This window comes from Myotis davidii, unplaced genomic scaffold (assembly GCF_000327345.1).
Source record: "Myotis davidii unplaced genomic scaffold, ASM32734v1 scaffold395, whole genome shotgun sequence".
NCBI lineage: Eukaryota > Metazoa > Chordata > Mammalia > Chiroptera > Vespertilionidae > Myotis > Myotis davidii.
The window spans coordinates 1935145-1958451 of record NW_006287904.1 but is presented as its reverse complement, the minus strand read 5'-3'; the positions used below and the strand labels follow the sequence as shown (position 1 = coordinate 1958451).

Sequence of the window (23307 nt, the reverse complement as noted above, 5' to 3'; positions counted from 1 at the left end):
TTAAAAAAAATATTTTTTTATTAATTTCAGAGAGGAAGGGAGGAGGAGGGAGAGATAGAAATATCAGTGATGAGAGAGAATAATTGATCCGCTGCCTCCTGCATGCCCCCTATTGGGGACTGAGCCTGCAACCCTGGCATGTGCCCTGACTGGGAATCGAACCATGACCTCCTGGTTCATAGGTAGACGCTCAACCACTGAGCAACTGTGGCCAGGCATGATTTTATACTTTCAATTAATATCCTAAAAGCCTCAAGATTTGTCACTTCTGTCCTTCCCACTACCATCTTAACAATTATTTCTCAGTCGGGGGCTGGGGTAAAGGGGGTGGAAGAAAGGAGTAATTATATCTCAAATACTAGCACTAGTCAAACTGAAGGCATTGTCAGGCCAAAGATCATTTGGAAGGGGCAGGTTTGGGCTACAACTTGACTATTAATCTTGAATTAATGTTGTCAGTACAATCTAAAAAAATCCTAGTGTCTTATAACAATGAATGTTTATATGAATTGTGATAAACAACTCACAGAACACTGGTTAGCTATTTAGAATAGTGGTTTGAAGGCTATATACCAAGGAGAAATGCTTGTGATAATTTTAAGTTAGAAACATCTTGCATTAAATTGTAGTAGACACAGTATGATCACTACTTCATAGTTCACTATCAGGGTTTATATCTGGTAGTATAATATAGCATAACAGACTAAGATAAATTATTTAAAACTGACAAATAACAAATTGTACAAATAAGAAAGTTTTAGGACATAAGAGACACAAATTGAAAAAAAAAAGTCAAGAAGAAACTTACATTTCCAGCTGTGTTCATGACGGACTTGATCTCCCTTTTGCAGGCTTTCAGAGACTTCATTTGGATATACGCTCTTACTTTATACTGTCAGAGGAAAAATGCTAGCATGTAAGAACTATGGTGTATTCACACATAGTGAAGCAGTTCTGCTTTCTCGCTAAGGAAATGAAACCCAATCTGTTTACAACATGGGTATGCCAGCTACTTGCAAGTTAAAAATTATCTTAAATAACCTATTTTTACTGTATTAATGGAATACACTCTAAAAAACTAGAAACATGGTAAAAAAATAAAAATAATAAAAAACTAGAAACATGGTAGAATAAAATTTATAGTTAAGTTCCAAGCAAAAATCCTACCAATTCTTATCTGCACAGGGCTAATTAACAATGAATTTTTAAATGAATGTGATTTCATCATCTAATACACTCCCAGACCATTTTTTCTCTCAATCTTCTATTGAGTAAATAAAAGAAATGATATTGCATTGCCACCTTAAGCAAAGTATACTTATAAGGCTTAAATGGCTTCCAAACTACAATACCTCAAAGATAAATAAACATATATGTCTTAAATGATTTACTGCCTTCAATGATCCCTCACATTCTTCATCATTCATAACCACAAGTAAATACATGTGACGTATAACCTCTCTTAAGTCACATTACCTGATGTATCTTTGATTTTGCAGCTTCTATTAGAGCTCCACTTTCAGCTTTATGGTTAGAACTGTCTTTGTTGGTGTTATTACCAGTCTAGAGGGTGATGAACAAAGTTTATCAAAATGAAATATTTCTGACCACAACTTAAATCACAGATTTTCAAGTGAGCGAATCTCAATCACCTAGAGAACGTTTCAAAATTCAGAATCCTAGGTCCCAGTCCCAGAGATTCAGGCTTACTAGTGTGGAGTGAGTGACAGGAAACTCTACCTATGAGAAGCTTGCTATGGCGCACAATGATAGACTAGGTTTAAAACGCATAGGTCTTACTTGGGCAAAACTCAGCTTAGCTTTCTAAAACCCAGACACGATCATGTAATTCCCTTCTTAAAAACTTCCTCTGTCATAAACACTCCGAACCTCATACCCTAAATTCCTAGTACAGTATTCAAAACCCTTCACAATAGGACCCATATTGGAGTGGCCAATCTCCCCTGCTGCTGATCTCCATTACATTTCTCAGGCACGACTTCCCATTTCAGATGACTACAACTCCCCCAACACACCTTCTCACACCGTTTGTGCTGTTTTTTCTGCCAGGATGGTTATCCTGCTTCATCCTTCCTTCCTTTTCTGATTTGTCAAACTATTACATCTTTAAAGGCCCACGTAAAACATCCAAACTTCTCTGAAACACTCCCTAACCTCCATCCTCCCAGTCCCTGAGCAGATTTGCTCCGTATTTTCCTCCCACAGATCCGAGTTCCTTGAAAATCCAGAACTGCAAGGTTTTCATTGTTGTCACCTTAGTACCAAGCAGAGCACAGAAGCATCTGTTGAACTGAATTATACTTCACCAACTATTACAAGTATTGAATATGGGAATAGTTTACTACAGTTTATGAATAATGCTAAGATTTAACTGAACTCTTATACATACATGTTTAAGACCTACACTCTAAACAACTTTCATATATGAAATACAGTAGCATTAACTAATCATCATGCTGTACAGTGAAATAGTATTTCAGTAAAGCTATTAAAATAATAAATAACTACAAATGTTCCTTATTATTTAAATTTCAGTCTGATCACTTTAGGATACTCACCTCGTTCTTTCCATTTTTGTTATTATTACCCTGTGAAATCATCTTTTCTAGGACAGCAAGAAGATGCAAAGCTTTCTCAGCTTGGTAAGTTAATATATACAGGTCTACAAGTAGAAAACACACTGCTTGGGCAAATTTTTCTTCTGGGTGTAGGGAGCGGGAAAATAAAACAAAAAGAAAAATTACAATCCAAAGTGAAGCAAACATCTCAGTCCTCCCTCCGCCCCTCCAAAGCTCTAAAGAGCGAGGCCTAAGCCTTTACTTAAATGAATTTCATCACCTAGAGCAGTGGTTCTCAACCTTCCTAATGCCGCGACCCTTTAATACAGTTCCTCATGTTGTGGTGACCCCCCAATTTCACTGTTACAAATTGAACATAATTAAAGCATAGTGATTAATCACAAAAACAATATGTAATTATACATATGTGTTTTCCGATGATCTTAGGTGACCCGTAAAAGGGTCGTTCGACCCCCAAAGGGATTGCAACCCACAGGTTGAGAACCGATGACCTAGAGCCATGGTGGAAACAACTTGCAAATTCAACAATGCCGTTATATTAGGCATCTTATGGCCCCTCATTTCATCCCAATAGGCATCTCACCACCTCTCATTTCAGGAAGTCTAGTGACTGAACATCCTTTGGACACCAGCACATGAGATGAAGATTTTACTTTATGTGGAAGGATATCTCAATTCCCATTCCTGCCTGGCTACTTACTAGTTATGTGGCCTTTACACATCATTGAACTAATTTTTAGACCTCAACTGGCTGACCTGTAAAATGGGGAGAACATTTTACCTGCCTAAAGGCAGGGGCGTGGGCCAGGTGATCTCTTGAAGTTCCTTCTAATTCTAAAAAGATCTTTGACTCCGGTAAATATATTTCCTTTCAAGGTGCAGAGATGGGAAAAAGAAATAATTTGATTGCAGACACAAAAGAACCACAGTGTGGATTGGAGTATATCAGAAAATTGCAACAGCCAAGAGGGAAATATAAAGACAAGAATATCAAAGGAAGAACCCAAGGAAGAAAGGAAGGGTGACCCAGCATGACATAACACTATTTCCTTTCCTTTCAAAGAGAAGATAAAAGGAAAAATAAGGATGAAAAGAAGGCTGCTATAATCAAGAACAGAAAATTTCGGAAGTCCTTAAAAGCCTCCTAGCAAGTCTTCCTGATTCCCTTCTTGCTCTTACATAGTAGCCAGAGCGGTTTCCATTTAAAACTAATATCAGTGCAGTTAATACGCAAAGGTGGCATCTCCAAGGGCTTCCCTCCAACTTAAACAATAAATCCCGACCCCGGTTACAATACTTTACCTGTTCTGTCCCTGGCTACTTCTGAGCTCATTTCCTACCATTTCCCCCATCCAGCTCGTCACAGTGGCATTCCGGCTGTTCCTCTCGAAAAACAGTATCCCCAGTTAAGCTCTATTCTGTACCCAATTTTAGCTTTTCTTCACAGCATTGAACTATCTCACAATATATTTCTTGTGCAGCGCTCTCTCCCATTAGAATGTAAGCTTAATAAGGGTAAAGACTTTTTTCTTTCACTCACTGCATCAATCTTTAGGTCCCAGTGTCTAGCCCATAGTATATGCTCAATAAATGTATGTTAAATGAGGAATCCAAGTAGTAAAGTCAAAAAAATAATAATTTTCAAAGAAGAAAAATACATTTGAGTACTAATTGGTTGCTAGATTCTGCTCAACCCTAGCAGATTAACAGGATTTCAGGAACTGTTCTGGAAATTCTAAAAACCAGCTTTATTTGGGGCGGGAGTGGTGTGTGTGTGTGTGTGTGTGTGTGCAAAACCACATCCGTGCCATCCTTGAAGTATAATTCTGACTTCTAGCTTTTCAGAAGAAAAGGATTGGTCACCCGTTCCACGCTTCACCAATGAGGTCTCTCGGGGGCAGTGTATCCAGCCACCACGCCCTCAGGATTGGGGGAAAGAAGAGAAGGCCCTGAAAATGCTTCCCTGGAGCCATAGTAAGCAGCTGTTCAACCAGCTGTCAGCAAAAGGGGGCTCTGTAACTCTCCCCAAAGCATCACGGGGGAGCCATCCCACCCCACCACATGTCCTGAGGGGACCACATCAGCAACCGGGTGTTTATAAAGCAGGAATCTGCATTGCCGTTTTGAATTTAAAAGAAAGTAACCATGGAGAAAAAGACAGAAATGTGAATCACAACTGAAATGTGCTTGTGGGAAGAAACCATTGGTCCTCTCTAACAACCATTTCCTGCGTCCAGCTTTGCTGCTTTATTTGCTCCCTCTTTTTCCCTTTGCCCTTCCCTTTGTTCCTACTCTTAAGGCTAGTGATAGTAAGCTAGTTAAGATAACAAAAAAAGCTAACAGTTCTCTACTATCTACTCTACTTCAGTTAGGCAGTAGACAAAATAAATTACTACGCAGTCCCTAACATTACAAAACACGCCTTCCTTCATATACCACGTAGGTAAGAAAGGATCGGGTACACAACCAAAGAAAACCCCTTGAATCAGCAATTCTTTCATATTAGAACAGCAATTCTAACAGTTATCTTAAAAAATTGAGTTGGGAGGGTGCTAAAAGAAAACCTGGATTCATCTGAAAGTGATATACTTTTTATCTTTTGTAACCATTAAGAAAACTGGACAGAGCTTTTTTTCCTTTCTTACTGACATGTAATTCTCCGATTTAGGTTATCTGGGTACAAACACCAGAGACCTTTGCAAGTATGAGAAGATATGGAAACTACTGACTTGAAAGATAACATACCAAAAGGTTCTATAAACTGATAAAGTTTTTCACCAACTGATATGGCTTCTGTATACTGTCGCAAATGATAAAGAATGACTGCTTGATTGTAATACAACATGCTGTTTTCAACATCATCTAATCCATCCATTTCTTCAACAGCTGAGTGGACCTATAAAACAACCCACAGGGATTATACTCTAACAACAGTCAGAAAATAAAGCACAAAAGGGAAAGAAATCTACATGAATAAACAGGAACACAGGCCAATGTTTCTTACTCTGAATTTTCCCACATTTTCAACAGGATCTCTAGATTTCAATTACTCTCACACTAAAAAGTATTCCATTCATAATAAAATTCTGTTTAGTAAACTGTTTTGATGGGACTTAGTATTAAGTACCTAGCACAAGGCAGGGTGATTCTCCTCCTTGCCACTGTGAAGATACTAGTGTATCTTTAATGCTGAACTGCCAGCATGGTTTCTGGGTTGGATTTCCACCTTGTAGACCAGGGGTGGGCAAACTTTTTGACTCGAGGGCCACAATGGGTTCTTAAACTGGACCGGAGGGCCGGAACAAAAGCATGGATGGAGTGTTTGTGTGAACTAATATAAATTCAAAGTAAACATCATTACATAAAAGGGTACGGTCTTTTATTTCAATAGTTTTATTCATTTCACTGAGCCAAACTGGTTTCGGCAATAGTTTTATTCATTTCAAATGGGCTGGATCCAGCCCGCGGGCCGTAGTTTGCCCACGGCTGTTGTAGACACATGGGGAGTGGGCCAAACTCAAAACGGCCTTTCCCATGAGCATGTTACACAGTATGTACACAGAAACTTGGTTCCATTTGTAAAAACAAAAGTAAAACTTAAACGTTGAACAAACAATAGCTAACTACTTAGCTATGTGCCAGGCCTGCTACATTGAACCTTTTTACAGAGAACACCTCATTTAATCCTCACCACACCTCGAGAACATAGATAATATTGCCATTTCCATCTTATAAATAAGGAAACCAGCACAAAAAGCTTAATTATCTTGCCCAAAGCCATATAGCTAGGAAGTATACTTTCTGATTTTCCTATGATGTTCAGGTTTTGTTCCCTTAGTAAAAAGGATAGATATCTTTGAAGTAATTAACAAGATACACTTCGTCACACATGGTAGTGAAAACGGACTCCCAAGGGCTTTACTAGAACCCTAACGTCACCATCTGATACCGAAAGAAAATTACACCACTTTGCATTTTCAAGCTAGACTCTGTTTACTCAAAGCACATTCAAATTTGCTATATAAATCTATTTTATTCAAGTAAGAAAACCCAATAGAGAACAAAATCATATTACATAAGTTTCATTTCCTGGAATAATAATTTTATACAAGTAAAATTAATACCAATGAATGTTTCAGATAAATTAGAAATTGTACTATGAATATCAGACAATAAGTCACATTAATTTTCCTTAACTATTTTTATCCTAAAATTTAGAGAGCATAATAGCTAAATTCATTTGTGTATATTACCTGATTCTTCAGCTGGTTAAGTGTTTGTCTCAAACTATCTGTTGTTGTTTGGTTACTTTTAAAAAACTCAGCTACTGCTGTATTTAAAATTATTTTATAATCATCTTTGTTTATATCTTGTAGGGAGGCAAGGTGTTGAAGACAGGCATCATAATTTCCAGCCTAAAACAAAAATGAAAACACACATTCACAAAACTACATACCAGCTTTAAGACCTATATGATCATTTCCAAATATATTACACTCATCTTTATTTTAAAACTCTTTAAAAAGATATAATTCCCCAAAATATGCTAAAGTTGTTAGATAAAACAATGTTTATGTCAATTAAGAAACTGTGTGCCCTAGCTGGTTTGGATCAGTGGATAGAGCGTCGGCCTGCAGACCAAAGTGTCCTGGGTTTGATTCTGGCCAAGGGCAGGCTTGGTTGCAGGCTCCTCCTTGGCCCGGGCCCTGGCTGGGACTTGTGCAGGAGGCAACCAATTGATGTGCTTCTCTCACATCAATGTTTCTCTCTCTGTCTTTCCCTCTCTCTTCCTCTCTCCCTAAAATCAATGGAAAAATATCCTCGGGTGAGGATTAATAAAAAAAAAACAACCCCCCCCCAAACTGTGATATGTCAATCATATCTCAGTAAAATTGAAAAAAAAAAAGAAACAGAAATGGTGGCTATATATATCCTAAGAATCAAACTCTAACACTGATAAATGTGTATCATTTCTATAACACATATACATATAAATATATATATAAACTATACCTATATATGTTATAATCATATCTATATATATAAAAGCCTGAGCAACTGCCTGACCGGTAGCTATGACGTGCAATGACCACCAGGGGGCAAACGCTCAACGCAGGAGCTGCCGAGCTGCGGTGACTTGGCAGCTGTGGTTCTTGGGTGACGCACCTGGAACCAGAGAGGAGGGAGCCCAATTCCGGGGTGCATCACCTGAGAACCACCCACTCGCAATCCAGGACCCCTCGGGGGATGTCAAAGAGCAGGTTTTGGCCCAATATCTGCAGGCCAGGCTGAGGGACCTCACCAGTGCACGAGGGGCCTCTAGCATCTACACTAATAAAAGAGAAATATGTAAATTGGTCATCACTCTGCTACGCCCATCAGCCAATTAGAGTGACTATGCAAATTAATCCAACAAAGACGGCAGGTTAATTTTCATATGCAGGCGTGGAGCGAAGACTGAAGACTGAAGAGGCTTGGCTTCTCCGCTGCGGCCGGACCAAAGGCCTGGGTCCTGGGTGCCAGAGGAAAACCGATGCCGGCAGCCAGGGGAAGGAAGGCCTATTGCGCAAATCTTCGTGCAATGGGCCTCTAGTAATATATATATTAATTATTAGTATATATTGGTGCATATTGCTAGCAGGGTATAATAGCCAAAGCTAGCCAAGAAAGGTAATGTGATTACTCCACCTTTTATTTCCTAGTTAATAGACTCTGAATACCGAAGTCTCAAGTTCTTCTGCTTACATGTATGCAACTTGATAATCAAATATAAGGTGTTTTTTTTTCATATTGTTTAAACATGTCAGAATAGTTAGTGTTTTGACAAACTTTTGGGGTTCTATTTTAAAGTACATTCAAGAAAAAAATTGAAGAGACTAGTGAAATGAAAAGGCTGACCCACATACTTACAAGTATAAATTTAAAAGACTTAAAAAAAATGTGTGAGAGTTAAAATGTATTTATGAAAACACAAAAACTTGGGAATGGCTCAAACCATTCCTGATCCTTTACCATAGTTAAACTCTAAAATGTTTTTATTTTAAAACTAAACCTACTCTCTAAACTTAACTCTTTAATTAGTACACACACAGAAAAAGTATAAATTTAAAAATTCAATGTGAAACAATTCATACTTGACAGATCCTAAAAATGGAGCTTAATTAAGGGAAACATTTCTTACCGTGAAAGCTTGGAAAGCATTGGTGGACAGCTCCTTCTCTTGATCAGTGATCCCAGAGGACTGACCTGTCCCTTCATGCTTCTCGGCTCCCTGATCTGCAAGGAAACAGTTTTACACTTCTTTAGAAATAACAGTTGTGCAGTGATGTGTCCCTAGTTTTCTTCTTAATAGCGTTCTTCCTAATGAAGTTGCCAAAGTTAGAGCTCTCTCAACTACAATGACTAATTAGTGTTGAGTAAGAAGCTACTCCTCTACAAACTTAAGAAAAAATTTCCTTTAGCTGCAGCCAAATTCAATGAAAGCCCACCATTATTTATGTAAGGACTAGAGGCCTGGTGCATGACATTCATGCACTGGGCCGGGGGGGTGTCCCTCAGCCCGGCCTGCGCCCTTGCAGTCCAGGACCCCTTGGGGGATGTCTGACTGCCAGTTTAGGCCCGCTCCCTGGCAGTTGGACATCCCCCGAGGGGTCCTTAGTGCTGCTGTGGAGGCAGGAGAGACTCCCGCCCCCGCTGCTGTACTTGCCAGCCGTGAGTCTTACCTCCTGGTGGTCAGTGTGCGTCGTAGTGACCGGTTGTTCCACTGCTTGGTCTATTTCCATATTAATGTTTTATTATATAGGATTACAGCTCTGCCCATCGGACATTAGGGCTTAGAATGTTGTGCTCTTTTATTTTATTTTTAAAATATATTTTATTGTAAAAAAAAATATTTTTTACGGAGAGGGAGAGGGATAGAGAATTAGAAACATCAATGAGAGAAAAACATTGATCAGCTGCCTCCTGCACAACCCCCGTTGGGGATTGAGCCTGTAACCAAGGTACACGCCCCTGACTGGAATCGAACCTGGAACCCTTAGTCCGTGGGCCGATGCTCTATCCACTGAGCCAAATGGGTAAGGGCTGGTGTGCTCTTTTAAAGATATTAGTTCTGTCCCTCTAGCAATATACCAAAAGTAGGCCCTAGAGACCCAAGGAGATTATAAATACACTAGAGGCCCAGTGCATGAAATTTGTGCACAGGTAGGGTCCCTAGCACCTGCCAACTACAGCCTCCCTTCCCCCGGATGCCTGCCACTGCCACCAGGGCCTTCCTTCCCCCGACTGCCTGTGGCCACCGCTGGCTGGGGCCTCCCTTCCCCCGGCTGCCTGCTGCTGTCAGCTGGGGCCTTCCTTCTCCCAGCTGGGCCTCCCTTCCCACGGTTTGCTGGCTGGCCCTGCTGCCTGGTCGAACTGACAATTTGCATATTAGGCTTTTATTATATAGGATGTACAATGCCTTCAAGAAGTTTATAATTCAGTTGGAACATAGTAGTAACATTTAACAATGAGAAATCTACATTGATAACTCAGAGGTAATTTCCAGGCAAAGAATGCTTTCATAAACTTAGAAATCCAAAAGTCAAGATTAACACATTTAGCCGAAACCGGTTTGGCTCAGTGGATAGAGCGTCGGCCTGCGGACTGAAGGGTCCCAGGTTCGATTCCGGTCAAGGGCATGTACCTGGGTTGCGGGCACATCTCCAGTAGGGGATGTGCAGGAGGCGGCTGATCGATGTTTCTCTCTCATCGATGTTTCTGACTTTCTATCTCTCTATCTCTTCCTCTCTGTAAAAAATCAATAAAATATATTTAAAAAAAAAAAAAAAGATTAACACATTTAAAAAGCTTCCTTAACATGAGTTAAGTGTCCATATACATTCTAAGATTAATGATTCCTGCTCCACAATTTATTATTTTAAAAATTAGATTTTTTCTTCCCTGACTGGGTAGCTCAGTTGGTTAGAGCATTGTCCCGATACGCCAAGGGTATGGGTTCAATCCCTGGTCAAGGCACATACAAGAATCAACCAATGAATGCATAAATAAGTGCCCAAATCAATGTTTCTCTCTTTCTCTTCCTCTCTCTTTCTCTAGTCAATAATAATAATAAAAATAAGTGATACTTCTGTTACTTAAAGTTATCAGATAAATTGGCATTTCATTTTATCATTAGCATACAAATAAAGAAATAGAAGAAAGTAAAAGGGGGATAATGGTGATGGAAGGAGACTTTACTTGGGGTGGTAAATGTCCCAATACAATACACAGATGATGTATTGAAGAACTATATACCTGAAACCTGTATAATTTTATTAACCAATGTCACCCCAATAAATTCAGTAAGAAATTAAATTAAATTTGTAAAAAAGAATTGAGTCCTAATAGGGAGGAGGAAGAACGAATAGTTTAATGGAAAAAGTTTACCAGTTTAAAATAAGGACAGTGTTAAAACAGCTTTTCCTTTAGAAACCCAACATGCTTGACTGCAAGACTACTGTTTACACCAGAGGTCCTCAAACTTTTTAAACAGGGGGCCAGTTCACTGTCCCTCAGACATTCCACACATGCGTACTGAGGGCCCAGGACGAGTTGGCTGCTAAGCAGGACAGGCAGTGGCGGCAAAAACACCCAGTGGGCCGGATAAATGTTTTTGGCGGGCCGCAGTTTGAGGACCCTTGGTTTACACGGTACATCTATTTTACAAAACTTTCAGGTGCACAGGAACAGTAAGAACCAATTACTTCAAAATGTGTAAAAATGGGACACAGGATTTCAGGACCCCAGAAAGCAAAGTATGAGTTTAGAGTGAAACAGAAGTCTCAACCCCATGTCTATTTATTATCTATCTATATAAAAGGCTAAGTGTCCGTCCTTCCCTCTGACCAGTAGCTATGCTGCGCAATGACCACCAGGGGACAGACGCTCAACGCAGGAGCTGCCATGACACGCACTGGCCATTTAAATATATACAGCACCACAGACCTGATGCCCACAAACCAACACTTGGCTTCCCCCAAGTGGGACACAGGCCCTGCCACCACCCCAGAGCGACACCCCACCAAATCGCAGCCAAGACCCCATCGCGCAAAATGCAGCCCACAGCCCAGTCCGGAAACGGTCGCTGTGGGTGCCGGGTAATGATGTCATATAGCAATGCCCAGCTTCCTAGCGACTAGCCTCCTTGGAGTTTCTTCAGCCCAGGAACCTGACTTGCTTTATAGCCAGTGCAAACATTTTACAGTTCAACCAAATATCTGTGAAGCACGTTCCCGTGCCTCATCTCATTTGATCCTCACAGAAGACCTGGAGTAGGCAGATATGAGACTCAGTAGAATCCTATTTTCTTTTCATTAGCAAGACAACGGAGATTTTAGAAAGTTTAGAAACTTGACCCAACTGAAAAGAAGAAATGGTGGAACTTGAAAATGACTTCAGGTTTTCTCACTGCGCAGAATATAGTCAAACACTGCTACAGTTAAGTATTTTACCCTTTCCCTGCCCACGTGATCTACAATAATAATCTGCTCTTTGTTGATATTTACTGCTGTGTTGCTGACAATTACCTGAAAGAGAAGTTGGGGTGCTTCACTGGGCTGGAAAAAGTTTAGCTAAATCAGAAAGCAGGTCTAATTTAGAAAGTGTATGTATGTACGTATATGTATGTGTATGTGTATGTATATGTATATGTATATATATAAAAGGCTAAGTTGACTCGCGTATGCGCGATATATATAAAGCTCTCGCTGGCACCAATTGCACACGTGTGCTTCAATCTGTCATTGTTGATTGTGAATTTGGTTAACACTTCCATTGTAGAGAAAGGGTGAGTAGTGACATTGAAGTATTTCTTCTAATGAATTTCCTTTCAATGTGCACAAATCCGTGCACCGGGACACTAGTCAAATCATAACACAAATACTTAAAAAAAATTTGGGGAACCTAAACTGTTTTAAAAATGTATCTTCTCTCATCATAAGAAAGTAAACTAAATTTAAGACAAATAAAAAAAATTCTAGATCTGCCGTCAAGTTATCTCCATAGCTTCTTCAAAAATATATCCTCTCTGGACTAGATGACATTCTTTAATGGGACTTCTGGGCTCAACTGTCAAAGAGTGATGTATAAACACAGGGCAGAGGGAAATACACACAACTCACCAAGGTGTTGAGGAATTTAAGCTTCTATCTACTTCCACCAAAGGCAGATTGGCTCATGCGGCCACTGCTGCTATCATTATCCTCTAGGAGCTGTAAAAGTCTCCTAAAATCTTCCAGGAAAGGAGAGAAGCCAACTTTTAGATAAATAAATAAATAAGCTAGACTCGAAGGCTGACAAGAGACTCTGAAATTGTCATTTCTACAGACATTTCAAAGAACTGAGCTCAATAACAGCCTTTTACATGTTAACCAACCATCATTTTACCTACATTATTTTACATTAAGATATACTTGAATGGAATTTTTATTTTCCTTGTTATCTCCACTTCTCAAGTTTTCTGCAAGAAGTGGGTATTATTTGTACAATCCGTTTTAAAAATGTTTTTAAAACATTCATATTTTGGTAACTGCTGATTTCTTACCCGTAAGAGTCTGCACGTAATCCCACAATGTGTCTTTATTTGTCCAAAAGTAGTCTCCATTGCCAATTGAAACGGTATATGACCGGTCATCCATAAGCTTGACTTTCCTTCTACTGTGGCCTAATGCACATGGCTGACCTTCTAGGCGCACAGAGCTCTTTGGTGCACAAAACTTGACATTCTTTAAGCCAAAGGGCTTCATTTTGAACCAATCAATTGCCTTTAGGTTTGAACTAAGTACAAAAGAAACACACTGCTTTTTCAAAACTGAAAAAAGTCAGTTAACTGAAAGCATAGACACATTCCATTAAAAGAATGCTAATTCAAATATGATTGGAGGAAGATCTTCCATACAAGCTAGCTAGACTTCTCAAATTTTAACTCCAGTGACGTTCAAGGAAAAAATTTTGTTCCAAAGCAAAAAAGGATTGCTGAGGTCGAAGGAAATCTGCAACACTCACAAACTACTGTTGATGCCTCTAGTGAAGGGAAATTTTAAATAACAAAGACATTTTAAACAAAAATAATTCAGGTTCACCAAAGTCACCATCTAGCTAAGGCTCACAAGCCTCATGTGTGGTTTCCTATCACTTGAACTAGTACAGCCAACTTATAATGCTGATTTCTGTACAACTCAGAGAAGTAACATGTGACCAGTAGTGCTATAGACTTCAGCACCCTGTCCAGCACTGCAGAAATAAACAGAATATCAAGAATCAAGAATATAGCAGCATGCTTTGGGGAAGACAGGCAAAGCAGAACACTACCACTGCCAATGGGTATTTTTATTTTCATATCTGAGAGTAGTTTTATGCATAGAAAAAAAGATTTCCTCCGGTTTTCAAACCCATGACTGATGCTCTAACCACTTAACAACACCAGCCAGGGCTCTTTAAAAAAAAAATTGAGATATAATTGACATATTAACATTATATTACTTCCAGATATATAACATGATTTTGTGTATATCCTATAGATATCTTCTAATTGCAAATGGAAGATGTTCCTGTCACCATCTTTCCAAATTGATCAAATTTATCATCTAATAGTGAACAAACTGACAATATGTACTTTATAAAAAGTATTCAGCTTCACCTACACACTATCTTACAAATATATTAACCCTAAATCTAATTAAGCCTGTTAAAATAACTTTTAGTTTACAGAAAATACAGGATAAGGAACTAAAGGATGCCAGGAAGAAACAATCAGAAAAATCCAGAACGTAGGATGTTCTACAAGGCAACCAACTTAGTCTCTTAAAAAAAAAAGTCATGGGAAAAAAAAAAGGAATTAAGAGACATACCAAAATATAATAATCTTAACTGGTTCTTAATTTGAAAGGCACAGTTTCTTTAAAGTTTTATGGAACATTTTTGGTTCAACTGGGGAAATCTGACATATTCAAATATTAGTTTTCTGAAGTGTAATGGTATTATGGTTACATAGGTAAATGTCCTTATTTTAAGAAATGCATGGTGAAATATTTAGAGATGAAATATCATGATGTCTGTAACTTCTTCAGAAATGACTCTTAGCTAGAGATAAAGGAAATAAATACAGCAAAATGTAGCAATTGGTGAACAAGGCTCGTGGTTATATGGGTATTCATTTTATTTTTTCAATGTTTTGGATGTTTGTTAATAAAAAGTTGAAAAAATATCAAATGAGCACTGATTTTTGTAAGTATGTATGGTGACACATGTTAACTAGACATACTGTGGTGATCATTTTGCAGTATGTACCAATATCAAATCATCACATTGTACATCTGAAACTAACGTATCAATTATACCTCAGTTAAAAAAAACACACTAACCTATATTGAATGCTTACTGCACTATTCAAGGAAAAGAGAATATCCAACTATAAAGTTGTGTGACTCTATCAAGGATGTTTTTTTCAAGTCAGTGTGAGGTTGGATAGGCCAAGAAAAAGTCTGGAAGAACACACAAACTCATATTGGTTATCTGGAGAGAGGGAAGATAGAGGACTTAATATTTTTTTAAAATATTTTTATTGATTTCAGAGAGGAAGGGAGAGGGAGGAAGAGATAGAAATATCAATGATGAGAGAGAATCATCAACCAGCAGTGCCCCCCTCCCCTGCCCCCCATGCCATCCTGGGGATGAAGCCCACAAACCAGGCATATGCCCTTGACTGGAATCAAACCTGGGACCTTTCAGTCTGCAGGATGATGCTCTATCCACTGAGCCAAACCAGCCAGAGCTGGACTTCATTTTTTTTTTTTTTTACCTTATACACTTACTACTAAAAAGTTTTGGGTGTGCCGAGACCGGTTTGGCTGGCTCAGTGGATAGAGCGTCGGCCTGCGGACTGAAGGGTCCCAGGTTTGGTTCCGGTCAGGAGCATGTGCTTGGGTTGCAGGCGCTTCCCCAGCGGGGGATGTGCAGGAGGCAGCTGGTCGATGTTTCTCTCTCGTCGATGTTTCTGGCTCTCTATCTCTCTCCCTTCCTCTCTGTAAAAAATCAATAAAATATATTTAAAAAAAAAGTTTTGGGTGTTTTAAATAAAATAAAAAATACCCTTGGCTTAAAGTTTTTCCATTTTTAGTCAGTCTGGCTCAAAATTTCAAAGCCCTCCCTTTAAGTACTCATCTCCTGGTTTCGTATTATTCACCTGGTCCTGTCTTTCCCTTGTTCATATCATCATCAACCTTTCCCGATTAAGCCTACTACTGCCATCCTCATAGTCCAAATTCTCAGATAAATTCAAACCTAGGATTTTGTTTTCTAACTCCAGCCACATTCTCCTTTCAAATAACTATCAAAAGTTAAGTAAAAAATGATACTGGTTTTAGACTTTTCTGGTGTGACTCAGTGGCTGAGTGTCGACCTGTGAACCAGGTCATGGTTCGATTCCCGGTCATGGCACATGCCCATCAATCCCATCAAGGTTGCAAGCTCGATTCCCAGTAGGGGGTGTATAGGAGGCAGACCATCGCTGTTTCTCTTTGTCTCTCAAATTAAAAAAAAAAAAATTAAAATGATATTGGTTTTATACCGCCTTTATATATTATATAGGGACACAAACCTTAAATCTCTGGCTTTGGTTGACGCCCCATCTACCCTCGGACACTCCTCCCTTTACAATTTGGTTGAAATATAACTCAGGGTGTGAGACTGCTGGCTGATCAGTCACTGAGAGGCCACTCAACCTAGAAAGACAGGTAAATTTGTTCCCAGGAGGTGAGTCTTGACCAATTGGAAACAAAAACAGAAGGAAGCTAGACAGATAAATGATCCCCTTTTTTTTCTCATGTGCAGTTTCTCCTGGAAAACCTTTAAGAAAAATCCCACATGCAAGTGACCGACTAGGTCTCTCCCCAGCTCGAGGTGAAACAGTGGCCAGGGATGGAATGTACTGCATCTCCCTCTGCCTCATTTCTTCTCTCCATCCCTTCCACTACCCTGGACTTGCACTTTCCAAATAAAAAGTTAGCACCTTAATTGGGTTCTGCTTCCCAGAAGATGTGGGCTAAAATACACACCTTACCTCCTGTTGATCCTCACAAGCTACAACTCTGTGAGGTGATTAAAAAGCTACCAGGAATAAAGAAAGAACGATTAGCATCCCTATTTTATAAATGAAGAAACTGAGGCTCAACCTTTCCTGAAAAGCAAGGCTTTCTGCTTACATACCATACCAATTAGTCATAAATTCTGCCAATTTTACTCCCTAAACATTTCCCATATCTGCCTCTCCATCTGCCTCTCCTCCCCATCCTACCGCTACCCCAAAGTAATAGTAGTCAGCATTTTAAAAAACTAGGGTCTGAGATGATCTCACTTATACCATTACCAACTCTGTGCAGTAGGTGTCATTTCTAGTCTACACATAGGAAAACTGAGACATCAAAAAGGTTTCTTAGAATTTACCCAGGTCTCAAAAATACCAAGTGGTACCACTTGAATGAACCTAGGCTCTCTGATTTCAAATCCTATGCTCCTAACTCGTCATCGATTGTCACCTGGTTTAGTTAAACCATAAATCAGATCACATCATGCCCTAGCTGAAATCTCCCAATGGTTTCCCATTAGTTTGAATGAATTCAATTTTTAAAAAAAATATATTTTATTGATTTTTTTACAGAGAGGAAGGGAGAGGGATAGAGAGTCAGAAACATCGATGAGAGAGAAACATTGATCAGCTGCCTCCTGCACACCTCCTCCTGGGGATGTGCCCACAACCAAGGTACATGCCCTTGACCGGAATCGAACCTGGGACCTTTCGGTCCTCAGGCTGATGCTCTCTCTATCCACTAAGCCAAACCGGTTAGGGCAAATTCAATTTTTTTTCAAGGCCTGACATAAGCCATCCCCTGCCACACCTCTGACTTCATCTCTTGCCATGCTCCTTTGCTCACTATGCTATAATCCTCGAGTGCCTCCTATATGCCAGCCATTGCTCTAGGTCAGTGGTTCTCAACTTCTGGCCCTTTAAATACAGTTCCTCATGTTGTGACCCAAGCATAAAATTATTTGTGTTGCTACTTCATAATTGTAATGTTGCTACTGTTATGAATCGTAATGTAAATATCTGATATGCAGGATGGTCTTAAGCGACCCGTGAAAGGGTCGTTGGACCGCCAAAGGGGTCGGAACCCACAGGTTGAGAATCGCTGCTCTAGGTGCTGGTGAGCGAGCACAGCTAACACAGACAAAGCCTCTTTCCTCAAGGGGTCTTTGAACACAATTCCCCATTTGTTTCTCCCTTTACCTGGATCATTCTTTCCCCTTATGGCTGGCTCTTTACCTTTAGGGTTTCTGTTCAGATGTGACTTCTAAGGGAGCCCTTCCTTCTCTAACCAATCTATTCAAAGTGGAGTCTTGCTCTCAGTTATCCTCCATCCTCTTACTCCTTTTTCTTTTCTTCACAATATTTATCACAACTTAAAGTCATAATTATTTATTTTGTTTAAATGTATATGTCTTTCTTACTACCTTATAAGCTCCATGAGAACAAAGACTTTGCAGTGCCCCTGCAGAGCAGGCCATTGGTGAGCATTAATTGAATAATATCATATTAACTGGTCTTAGCCAGTCTCTGGCCAGTCTTGGAATCCATCCTATACCATAGCCAGTGTGATCTGGTCACTTACCTTCTTAAATCTCTCTAGATCCTATGGGCTTCTTTTCTTACCTAATGAAGAACAAGTATACAAGATCTTCCATGGAAAGGGCCCTGAGCTCAGGAGCTCAGAGATGAAGAGCATATCAACTAGATTTCTGAATGACGAGGGTGTTCACCAGAGAGAGAAGAGAAAGCAGGGTGTTGCCGCTCAGAAACTCAAAAGAACACAATGCTTTCCAAGAGTGTAATTTCAGATGTGAAGAGTTAGATTTGCTGATATGAAAACATCCACTGAAAATAGTTTGTGAAGAGCCTTACAAATGACATTACTAGTGTGTTTTGATGCACACAAAAAATCGTACTGTCTTAGAAAGTTTATTGATAGAGGAGGGGTATGATCCAATTAGTGTTTTAGAAATAAAATGAAAAGGCAGCCCTGGCTGGTGTGTTCAGTGGTTAGAGCATCGGCCCCAGTATGGAAGGATCTTGGGTTTGATTCCCGGTCAAAGGCACGTAACTGGTTTTGGGTTCGCTCCTTGCTCCCAGACAGGGTGCATGCGGGAAGCATCGATGTGTGTCTCTCACATCGAAGTTTCTCTCTCTCTCTTTCCCCCTCCCTCTGCTCCCCTCCTCTCTCTCTGAAAAGAAATGTTGTTGAGGATTGACAACAGCAACAAAAAATGTTTAATGAAAAGACAGCAGTGAGAACAGACTGGATAAAACATCAGTCAAGAGATTGCTTAATATGAAACAGATCACATAAAGAGATAAAGGCCAGAATCTCAGAAGCTGAAATGGGGATGGAGTGGAGGAACAGAGAATTCAAGTGAGCCACACTAAACACTCATCCTATACAATAAAGAGCTAATATGCAAATAGTCGTCACACCCTCGCACTGGGACCAGGGGACCTGAGGCTGGGCCGGGGGACCTGAGGCTGCGCCCCCCTACCCTGTGGGGCTTGACGGGGGTGAAGCTGGTTGGGTCTGGGTCTCGAGCAACTTCTAGGTGTGCACGGGTGGGCAGGGACTTGACTCTGGGTCCCACAGCAAGCCCCAGAATCTGACAGGAGGGAGATTTTCATATACATTTTACTAATTTTCTTTCATCTCTGACACCTCTTTTTTAAAAATATATTTTGATTTTTTACAGAGAGGAAGGGAGATAGAGAGAAACATTGATCAGCTGCCTCCTGCACATCTCCCACTGGGGATGTGCCCCCACCAAGGTACATGCCCCTGACCGGAATCGAACCCTGGACGCTTCAGTCCGCAGGCCGACGCTCTATCCACTGAGCCAAACCGGCTAGGGCAGGAACTTATTCTTCAACTATACATATTATATAGCTCTTCACAGATGGGAGTGCCACTATAACCAGTCTGTCTCTAGCAGACTAAATAATAGGTCCTCCTCAAAGGCAGGGAGTATGCCATATCCATTTCTTCAATATCTAAGGCAGCACCTGGCACTCTCAATCTTTGTGAAAGAATGAATGAACAAGTAGAAGAATGCTTTATGACTGAGATTGGACTTGAAAACTAGGTGAGCTTTAGGCCTAAAACGATCATTCCAGGAAGTGGTATGGTATGGGTTATTAGGTCTGGTAAACCTGGGAAATAGAGACACTGTCCTAAATTAAGAAGACAGATGTTGGGCCCCTTGGTCCAGCCTTGGACAGGCCGTGCTATTCCCTGCCTGAGACCTTCCCCCCATCCACACATCTGTTTCCGACCGCTCACTCCTTCATTGCATTCAGCTGTCTGCTCAACTATCCCCTCACCAGACGCTCTCCCTGACCAGCCCACTTAACAAATGCGACAGTACACTCTATTATCCTCACTTTCTAAACCTTTTCTGTTATTCTTTTTAGCAGATTACCGAAGAGATCCTCTAACGGTTTTCCTTACCTGTACGAGGATGGACTCACTTTATTTCAAATCAAGTATATCTGTCAGTTATTAACATCAGGACCTACTGAAACCTACAGCACACTGAGATTTTCTTTTCCTCTAAAAACTAATTTCACGGTGAAGTCTAAGTGCTGACCACCTCTCACTCCTCTCACTTACGTTCCTTCCAACAAAACCTGGATGCCACAGAGATCATTAATTTCTTACAGGAGACACAGGCCGCCACACCGTCTCAGAGGTAGGCAGGGAAGAATTTTATATTCCTTAAAGGAGACGATTCTAGGAACGGGGCAGTAATTCATCAACAAAATCGAGGTGAAAGCAATCACAAGGAACTGGGGGGAAACAGGTTCTAAATGCAAGATGTTAGCGCAGACCCGAGTGGCACATTATAATTCCAAGTCTATTTAAATAAGGGCCTTAAACACAGTTAATCACACAGCACGTCGCTGACCAGAGGCAGACTGATGCGGCCTAAAGGGCGCCCAGGTGAGCCTTAGCTGAGCCAGGGGGTCATTGAGGCAGCTGTGTGTTCCGGGAAGAATTTTCCCTGCTCTGCCTTCACACTGGGAAGTCGAAAAGACTATGAAACGGCTATCTAAATTTAGGCTTTTTCAGCCAGAGATATTCTGGAGGAGAGGGGCGCACAGGCAGCCAGTAGTGACTTCAAGCTGTACTTGGGTGAAGAAACTATTGGACCTGGGGTCCAAAGACTCACATGAGCGAGGGCTGAGGGCGGGGAGGGGGGCAGAGAAATGCACGCCCCAGTTAAAGTCGCCCTTGAGTTCTTAACCCCTGTTCCCCACTCGGGGCCCCTTGGCCACAGCGCCCAAGGTCTGCACACCCTCCTCCCCACCCCCCGCGTGTCCCGCCGTCTCAGCGCGCAGGGCGCGGGCGCCTCACCTGCAGGCTTGTCTGCAGCCATCTTCCCGCCTCGGCTCGGGGTCTTCCCTGCAGGTGGCGTGGTCTCGACTCCAGCTGTCCGCCGGCCGCAGTCCAGGAACTCTGAGGGCGACTCTGTGCCCACCTTGGCTCTGGGCGCCGGAGTTCCGGCCTGGACGGGAGGGTAGACCGCGGGCTGAGGAAGTGACGAAGGCTAGTTCGCGTCGTCTAGCAACAGCAGCGGCATCTCCGCCCTGGCGGCTACACTGCATACTGCCATGTACAGACTCCGCCCGGCGGAGTCCCGGTAAAATATATTTAAAAAAAATGTTTGCTGTAAAGCAGGATGCCGCATTTTACCAGCAGCAGCTGCCTCATGTATCTCTTGTTCACTGCATCTCTTGATTGCATCGCGTGTGCCGGGGCGGCGGGACGGGGTCTACGTGCCACTGGCTTCCTTCGGCTCATCCTGGTTCAAACACGTAAGGGTCAGAGCTCTTGTCCTTCGTTTTACATAAAATCACCGTAACCGCACCTGGACTTCATGTGCTAAGCACTGAGCCCTGCACTGGACCTGACTTGCTCATTGATTTTCCACGACACTGTAAAGAAAGCACTGTCGTCGTTCCCGTTGAAACAAAACATTTTTAGAAAAGTTTTAGGCTTACAGAAAAGTTGCAAAGATGACACAGAGAATTCCTGTATACTCCTCACCTACAGTGCCCTGTAGTAGACATCTTAATTATTAAGTTACTATGGTACATCCATCACACCCAAGAAGACACCTTGATTGGTACATTTGTATTAACTTTTTTTAGGTTTTGCCATTTTTCCTTTTCCGTTCCAGGAATGGGATACCTACCACGTTACATTTATTTGTCATGTCTTCTTAGGCGATTCTTTTCTTTATACCTGAATTTGTCTCAATTTTTTAATTGAGGTGTAATTAACATACATTATATTAATTTCAGGAGTACAACATAATGATTTGATAATTGTATTTATTGCAAAATGATCACAATAAGTCCAGTTGACATCTGTCACCATACATAGTTGTAAATAATTTTTTTCTTGTAATGAGAAAAAAAATTTTTTTAAATATATTTTTATTGATTTCAGAGAGGGAAGGAGAGGGAGAGAGAGAGAGAAACATCAACGATGAGAGAGAATCATTGATCGGCTGCCTCTGGCACACCCCACACTGGGGATCAAGCTCACAACCTGGGCATATGCCCTGACCAGGAATCGAACTGTGACTTTCTGGTTCATAGGTTGATGCTCAAGCATTGAGCCATGCCAGCCAGGTTAGAAAACTTTATTTTTCAAATATATTTTATTGATTTTTTTTTTACAGAGAGGAAGGGAGAGGGACAGAGAGCCAGAAACATTGATGAGAGAGCAACATCAATCAGCTGCCTCCTGCACACCCCTCACTGGGGATGCGCCTGCAACCAAGGTACATGCCCCCAACCCGAACCGAACCTGGGACCCTTCAGTCCACAGGCCAACGCTGTATCCACTGAGCCAAACCCATCAGGGCAGAAAACTTTTTAATATGAGAACTTTTTCTGTTGTTGTTAATCCTTATATAGTGATTTTTCCCCCATTGATTTTTAGAGAGAGTTGGAGGAAGGGGGAGACAGAGAGAGAAACTGATTGGTTGCCTCCCCCTGGCATGTGCCCTTGATCAGAATTGAACCCGTGACCCTTCAATGGGTAGGCCGGCGCTCTATCCACTGAACCGAAATGGCTAGGGCTTAATATGAGAACTTCTAGCAACTTTTTCTCTTAGCAACTTTCAATATTATTAACTATAGTCACCATGCTGTACATTACCTGCCATGACTTATTTATTGTTTAACTGGAAGTTTATACCTTTTGACCCCCTTCACCCATATTTGCTCCCTCACCTTCCACCCCCACTTCTGGCAAACACTAACCTGTTCTCTGTATCTGTGAGCTCTTTTTTAAACATTATTTTTTAAAGATTCCACATATAAGTGAGATCATATAGCATTTGTCTTTCTCTGCTTGACATACTTTACTTAACATAATACTCTCAAGGTCTGTCCATGTTGTCGCAAAGGCATCACCTTTGTCCCCTGTCCCTTTCCTGCTTTGGATATGGTCAGGCAAGGGCATGGTGCCCAGAGCTTGGGCCCACCAAGGGAAGACAAAAAGAATCCCAGGGATGTCAAACTGCAACCTGACATTGTTGAGTCACTGATCCAACAATGGAA

General features: G+C 41.0%; 1 protein-coding gene across 4 annotated transcripts in view; it reads right to left on the bottom strand.

The window, feature by feature from the left end:
- The window catches only part of CNOT10 (CCR4-NOT transcription complex subunit 10), a 50381-nt gene extending 29004 nt beyond the window's left edge, over positions 1-21377 (bottom strand). For 3 of the 4 annotated variants that reach the window (XM_006759593.2, XM_015561260.1, XM_006759594.2), the window contains exons 1-7: positions 21089-21193; positions 8782-8876; positions 6854-7015; positions 5346-5496; positions 2580-2722; positions 1477-1563; positions 809-892 (exon numbers count right to left, since the gene is read on the bottom strand). In XM_006759593.2, coding sequence (XP_006759656.1) covers positions 809-892; positions 1477-1563; positions 2580-2722; positions 5346-5496; positions 6854-7015; positions 8782-8876; positions 21089-21110 — 744 coding nt within the window. In that variant the 5' untranslated portion in view covers positions 21111-21193. Of the gene's footprint in view, positions 1-808; positions 893-1476; positions 1564-2579; positions 2723-5345; positions 5497-6853; positions 7016-8781; positions 8877-21088 lie in introns of all 4 variants that reach the window. The other variant, XM_006759592.2, reaches the window with a different exon arrangement.
- Between the last annotated feature and the right edge of the window lie 1930 nt (positions 21378-23307).